The sequence below is a fragment of the Triticum aestivum genome, chromosome 3A (assembly GCF_018294505.1).
Source record: "Triticum aestivum cultivar Chinese Spring chromosome 3A, IWGSC CS RefSeq v2.1, whole genome shotgun sequence".
Lineage (NCBI taxonomy): Eukaryota > Viridiplantae > Streptophyta > Magnoliopsida > Poales > Poaceae > Triticum > Triticum aestivum.
In genome coordinates this window covers 9,798,588-9,804,932 of record NC_057800.1, presented here as the reverse complement: position 1 = coordinate 9,804,932, position 6,345 = coordinate 9,798,588, and the positions used below count along the sequence as shown (strand labels likewise).

The window sequence follows — 6,345 nt, the reverse complement described above, 5'->3', positions numbered from 1 at the left end:
GAGAAAAAAAGGACCAGAGAGGGGTAATGCGAGAGAGGGAGAAGGAAAACCAAACAACATTGCAGTCCGTGCCATAGATCGCCGGGTCCTAAAAGGCCGGTATCAAGCAGGAACTACTTTGCCCGCGGAATCACCTCTCCTGGGTAGTTGAGAAAGAAGCGGTAGGCGGTTGGCAGCGATCTCTTCTCAAACCTCCTTCAGGGCTTGTTCGGTTAATCCTCTCCCTAAGAGGATTGAAGGGGATTGGCAAGGATTGGTTTGTATTTTGACTTACAAGAGGTTTAAATCCCCCTCAAACCCCTTCAATCCACTCGGATTCGCACGCAACCGAACAAGGCCTCAGGAGGTTTTCTTGTTGCTGAGTTGTCATGGCGGGTGGCCTCGTTGGTCGGCGGCATCCAATAACTGTTGTAGACCAAAAACCACCGAAGAAGATGATGGTCCGCTCGGCCTCTGCTCCATCGAGTCCAGCCATCAACAAAAAACTGCGCGTCTCTACCTCGCCCAAAAGTCCAGGTCTAACCTCCTGGCCGCATTGAATCCTCAACAGACAGGCCACACGGGTACGAAATTCTCGCAAGGGTGTTGCTATTCCAGGGCGTGGTATTCCATGTTGTAGGCTTAGTTGGCGTGTCCAGTGGAGGTCAATTGGTCAGCCCTATATGTCATGTACGCAGAATATGGTAGACAAAAGTGTGTAGTGACCGTTTTAGAAGAACAGGGCTCCAGCGCCGGTTCCATTTCATAGAAACAGAACCAACATAGTCAAATACATGGTTCGCCAGGGGTAGGCCGACATGCCTCCCTGTCAACACAAACTATAACAGGTCCAAAGACAAAAGGATAAAAATTACAGGAAGTTTAACTTCTTCCATAGCAAAATAGATACACGTGAATTCTCAGCAGCTACACAAGTTATCAAGCTTTGGGGACAACCGGGAGCACGGATCCAGCTTCAATCAGCTATAACGAGGACGCCTTGACCAGCTGCGCCAAGCTTGCACTGGTCTTTTCCCTTTTTTTTTAGCATTTTTGTCGCCTTCCAAAAGGCTCACCACCTTGGTGTAAGTAGTCGTATTGGATCCCCACTTCTCAGCTGGGATCTGGCCTGGTTAGTAGAGACGGGCTTCCCGCAAGGGACCATAATGAACCGGTCATCCTGTCTACTCGGTCTCTTGCAGCCCCGGAGCATAAAATCACCTACAGGGAAGATGCTATTTTAATGCTTCTCAAGATCTTTTAAAATAGAGGTCATTACATACTTTCCATAGTGACCATAACATCAGAGGGTGCAAAAGATTTTTTGCTTGGCATTTCTCATTGCTAATTTACCATTTAGCAATGGAATCATTAGTGACAACCTGGTCAGTACCAGTCACTCTACCTATGTTATTACACATTTCAGTAACAACAGAACACTAAAAAATAGGTGGATGTAGTTCTTTGCTTCACCACAAAAAAGACATGACAATTCATCAACTGCATGTCTCTTAGCAAAATTTTCCATGGTTAGCACCTTTTACTAGCTAATAGCCAGAAAATGATACGGGTTATGTGGGGGCACAGTTAGCTGCCATGTTGTAGGGACATGCATAGGTGTTATCACTCTAAAATTAACAATGTCATGATTATACCTACCAAAGTAATTGTCAGTGGATTCCAGGTGTTGCAGTGGCAGATTTGATCGACTACGTAATAGCCGTACCAAGTTGGCCCATCAATCGACCAACAGCCAGCTAAGCAGGGAAAAACTCCGCCCGTGAATCAATGGGGCGGAGCCGAGCATCCCAGCGCCGACAAATCATGTCAAAAGGCGGACATGCTCGGCCGCCACAGCCTCGTTCGCGATTAATCAGTATGTCTATGTCAACTCTCTTCCATGTCCAAGTTGTTAATATATTATAGAAGCTTAATTTTATGTATGCATGTATATATATTTGTTCTTCCTTTCTATTATGCTTCCAAACGTCGAATTCAATTTGTTATAGAGGCAATTTTACTTTTTTCCCACGGATCTAAAATTTGCATGTTTAACTTTCAACTAAATTCCTATATAGAGTTTAATCTAATACTCTTATAGATTTTTGTCTGTTGTTCTTCCATATGTTGAATCGCAAATAGTTTTTCCCACAATTTCTTTTTGTTAATAGTTTGATGCGCCACCTTTTCTTGAGTAACTTTGCTTGCTGTATTTATCACTTAGACACAGAGGAATACAAGCAAAGGTCAGTGGCTCTACTAGTCAAGAGTGACAACCAATCAAAGACCGATTGATGCCTTAGCTAAATCATCCACTTAATAAGTAGATTCATGCTAAAAGTAGCCCGTTAAAAATTAGTATCTCCTTGATAAGTACCCCATATGATCCAGCCGAGCCATGATGATTGCTAATAGTTTTCCCCGTAAAAGGAAATAAAGAAAATCTACTATATTTTTTTAGAAAATCGCTAATAGTTTGGTGTGCCACCTATGCTAGACACATAGCACAAATAAGTACACGCGGAACGTTTTGGAGGTACAAGGAGAGGAGGCCCAAGCCTGCGCAAATGGGAGCAAAAGTACATCGGTAAAAATATATATAAGTAGTGTGAGAGGTTCAAATCATAAGGGCATATGGCCCGGGCCAAACTATAATCATTTATATTATGGTCTTTTTATCTCCCTCATTGAGACACACTATTTTAACTAAAAAAAGTGAAGCTGATGTTGGGAGAGATGAGGGAAAGTGACAATATGTTTTGTGAGTTTGATTTTCACATAAACTGTTTGCACTTGTGCAACACAGGCGGCATCAATTATCTCCCCAGATATTTGTTGGTGTCTACCAGGGTGATGCTCTGTCATGGATGCTAAAGTCTCTATACATTATGATTTTCTCAATGTGGATGCTAAAATCCATCACAATGACTTACTTGAATCTACAATTCCTCCACATAAGAATAATTTTGTAGTAAGCGATCTGGATGAATACAGGTCATGGATGTGGTCGGTGTCTGCATACCCTACTTTGGTTAATTCATTTGCCTTTCAGTAGAGTGATCAATAATATCCGTTTTCTGGATATATCAGAGGAATACTATTCATGCCTTCCCGATGCTATTCGGTGGGCTCCAAACTGTACATTGGTCAAAAATTTCAGTACAATGTGTCGTAAGGTAGTGTGCAGTGCTGCTGATTTCACTCCTCCTCATCTCAAGGATTGTATTGTCTTTTTCTTTGTTGTACAGTCTAATGATCCTTTGATGTTCCAAGTGTGTAAGCTTTCTTTATGCCCATATCCTTCCAACACTTCCTGGGTTTAGTTTAGATTATCGCACTAATATTTCTTCCGGAGAATGCTTGATCTACAAGATAAGTTAATATTTGGTTCTTCCCAAACATTTTGTTCCAAGCTCAGTTCTCAGTATGAGCTTGCTTTCTTTTGTCCCTTCCTTTTGTCATGACGATATACATCTGCATTCTTGTGGGAAGTCGTCGTTGTTCGTGTAGCCTTTCCTAAATGAAATTTCACTCGCTTACTGCCTATCTGGTTCAATCCATACGGGGATATCTTTGCTTCATGCTATTTACTATTCTATTCGCTCTGTCTTAGTTCAATATTGCTACTTCTTCGGGTACCTTTTCACAACGCCATAAGATGCATTCTTAACTGCGATTTTTGCCATTTTAGTGAGATATTTAAAGTGATTTTAACTCATGACTGTGAGTAAGTTTCTTCAATTCCAACCCTGGGCGTTGGATGTAACCATATACTTTATGTTGTGTTTTCCTATTGTACGATTTCATCGTACTGATTTCTCTTTTGGTCATGTACCCATTAGTATCTTACATGTTGCACGTTGGGCAGACTATGGTTGGGAAATGAACTCGACAAACACTTGGAACTCGTTGAAATCCCATATTCTAGTAGTGCTAGATGTATATACTCACATAAAGTATATACCTATCCAGATATCATTTAAATTCATTGACTTATAGGAGTATTTCAAAATCCCATGCCCAAAATTCAGGGTACGCACGTACCCTAAAATCTTTAATGGTTTTCTTGAAATTTATGTACTTCATTCGAATAGTTACATTCAGGTATATATACCTAGAAACTAAAAAACTGGCTTTAAATTCATGAATTTAAAATCTTGGAGCCAGGCTCCTAGGTCTGATCATCTCCATTAAATTTGTGTTTCAGGCAAGCTTGAGGAATCAGATGGAGCATTATTATGCCTAATAGCAGCAACCTGCACACTGTCCACCAGCAGCGTCGGCAATTTCCAGGTTTTCTCATTAAGTGATGATGGTCTTACCAACAAAAAATACTATGAGTTGGTAACTGGCACAATGGAGGTTGCTATTTGCTACCCTTATATATTTCTGAAATTGCACGAGTTCTTGCCTAATCTGCTTCCGACGCCGGCTACACCGGCGCCATTGAAGTCGTGGTTCGCATGCCGTCCTAACGTCCGGATTTTCGGAGACACGGCCGTTCTTGTGATTATATCTTATCTGCTATTACTGGGCATCAACTTGAGCTTCGCCTGGCTCGCCATCTTTCCCGTCATGGCCATTGTTTTCATACGAGCGTTGTACATGAAACTTAATCGCTGTAGAGTAACACAAGGATCTTCTAACGTTGATGAGAAATCCGTCAAGACACCTGTTGAGCTTCAGATTATGGTGGTGGCGACGTTCGGGGCGCTCTTGGTGATGGATCAACTCGACGACGATGCAGCTGTGGGGTTCTCCATCTCCCAATTCCTCCTGTTCCTGAGCTCCATGGTGGCGGCACTTACGCGAATGATGATGAAGCTGCCCGCTGACCCTTTTCCGGGCAGCGCACCGGCGTCAGAGTTGCTCCACAAGACCTTGCTTATCCTCCTGCTGGTGACGGTGCACACGGTCGCCGTGGAATGGCTGGGCAAGGACGTGGTTCTGTTTTGCATGCCAGAGGTAGTCCCGGTGCTCCTCTGGTGCAGCCTTCACCTTGACCGCCCACGCCACAGCCCGCTCATCAGCGTCGACAAGATGAAGCCATACATGAAAGGGATCATTGCCCTGTGTGCACTGGTGGCAGCTCCTCTTTTCGCATACCTGGTGAACTCCATGGATGTTTCTGGGCTCTCCGGGTGCACGAGGATAATGGTGTCATGTGGCGTCTTAGGGGTTCTGACCTACTACCTTGTGTTCATGCTACGCCACTGGCCGTGTCCGGGGCAGAAGCAAGGTGGCAGCAGCAAGGACGATGTGCCTTCCTCCGGCATGCTCAAGTTTTGGGCAGAGGCTTTACTCATGGCGGCCACATTTCTGCTGCTGCTAAGGTATCTGGTTTCTGTCCGGCTTGGTCTGCAACAATCACTGGTTGGTACACTCTGTCGAAATGTGCAACGGCTATAATAGTACATTAGTATTTGCTTGCTTGTTCGGTGTTTGGTTGGAGATAGCTAACCGGGCATGCCGCCTGGTACTAGTATTTGCTTATTGTGCATATGTTGTAGTACTATGTGTTGTTAGGCCTCAGCTGCCATGCCTGTGGTTGTAGAGATTTTCAAGCATTGCTCAGGAGTCAGGACGAAATGCCATTGGAAATTAGAAGCAGCATTGGCTATGTTGTGTTTATTTTCATTGATTGTTGCACTTATATAATTATTGTACATAAATCTTTAAGGGCTGCATTTTACGGTAATGTAAACAGCAGGTGCCCAAATTTGTACCTTTTTACATGGAGCATGGTAGTACTACTACTAGCTAGTACCTAATCTATCGTACCATGTTGAGAGAGAGAGAGAGAGAGTGCTTTTCCAAAACTAAGCGCTCTAGCTGTGTTCTTTCTTGAATTTGCAAGGCAGTCTTGCCCCTTTACGCCAGTCTGGATGAGCGCATCCAAATGTGAGATATTGCACAATATGGAAAATTGAGCGGTTCACATATGTATTGGCTGATATGGAGCCGCTCATTGCGGTTTGAAGATTAGTGCAACACTGTGCAGTTTAAAAAGCGAAGCATTTTGTTTCGGGAAATACCTAGCTATATAGGACCTGCAAACAAGGTACACGGATCCCGCCAATGTCAGCTTTCGGTCAGATGATACAGGGGTCTTGCATGCATGAGCTGCTTATTCTATCTCTTCTCTCTCGCAGATTAATTCCTTTTGACCGTTGTAACTTAAAGTCATTCATATATTTTAAACCAAATTTCTGATTTTAAAACTTTTTATATATTTGAAGTCATGTCGCAAAAACCTTTGAAACAAGACTGATTTTGGATACATTGTAAATGAGTTTAAAATTCATGAAACACTTTTCACATATTTCACCTACTTGAAATCTTACGAGTATAATTATTTCAATCAGT

The 6,345-nt window shown here is 42.9% G+C and overlaps 1 protein-coding gene across 1 annotated transcript; it reads left to right on the top strand.

Annotated features, from left to right (window-relative positions):
- The first annotated feature begins 1,696 nt into the window (after nt 1-1,696).
- LOC123057496 (uncharacterized) lies at nt 1,697-5,651 on the top strand. Its single transcript, XM_044480453.1, has 2 exons — nt 1,697-1,855; nt 4,187-5,651. The coding sequence occupies exons 1-2, from the start codon at nt 1,768-1,770 to the stop codon at nt 5,386-5,388; spliced, it is 1,290 nt and encodes a 429-aa protein (XP_044336388.1). The 5' UTR covers nt 1,697-1,767; the 3' UTR covers nt 5,389-5,651.
- Nucleotides 5,652-6,345: the final 694 nt, after the last annotated feature.

Excerpts from the sequence above, each read along its gene's own strand:
- LOC123057496 (XM_044480453.1), top strand. The coding sequence starts at position 1,768 with ATGGGGCGGAGCCGAGCATCCCAGCGCCGACAAATCATGTCAAAAGGC. Across the intron at positions 1,856-4,186 it reads GCCTCGTTCGCGATTAATCA|GCAAGCTTGAGGAATCAGAT; the intron begins GTATGTCTATGT and ends TTTGTGTTTCAG.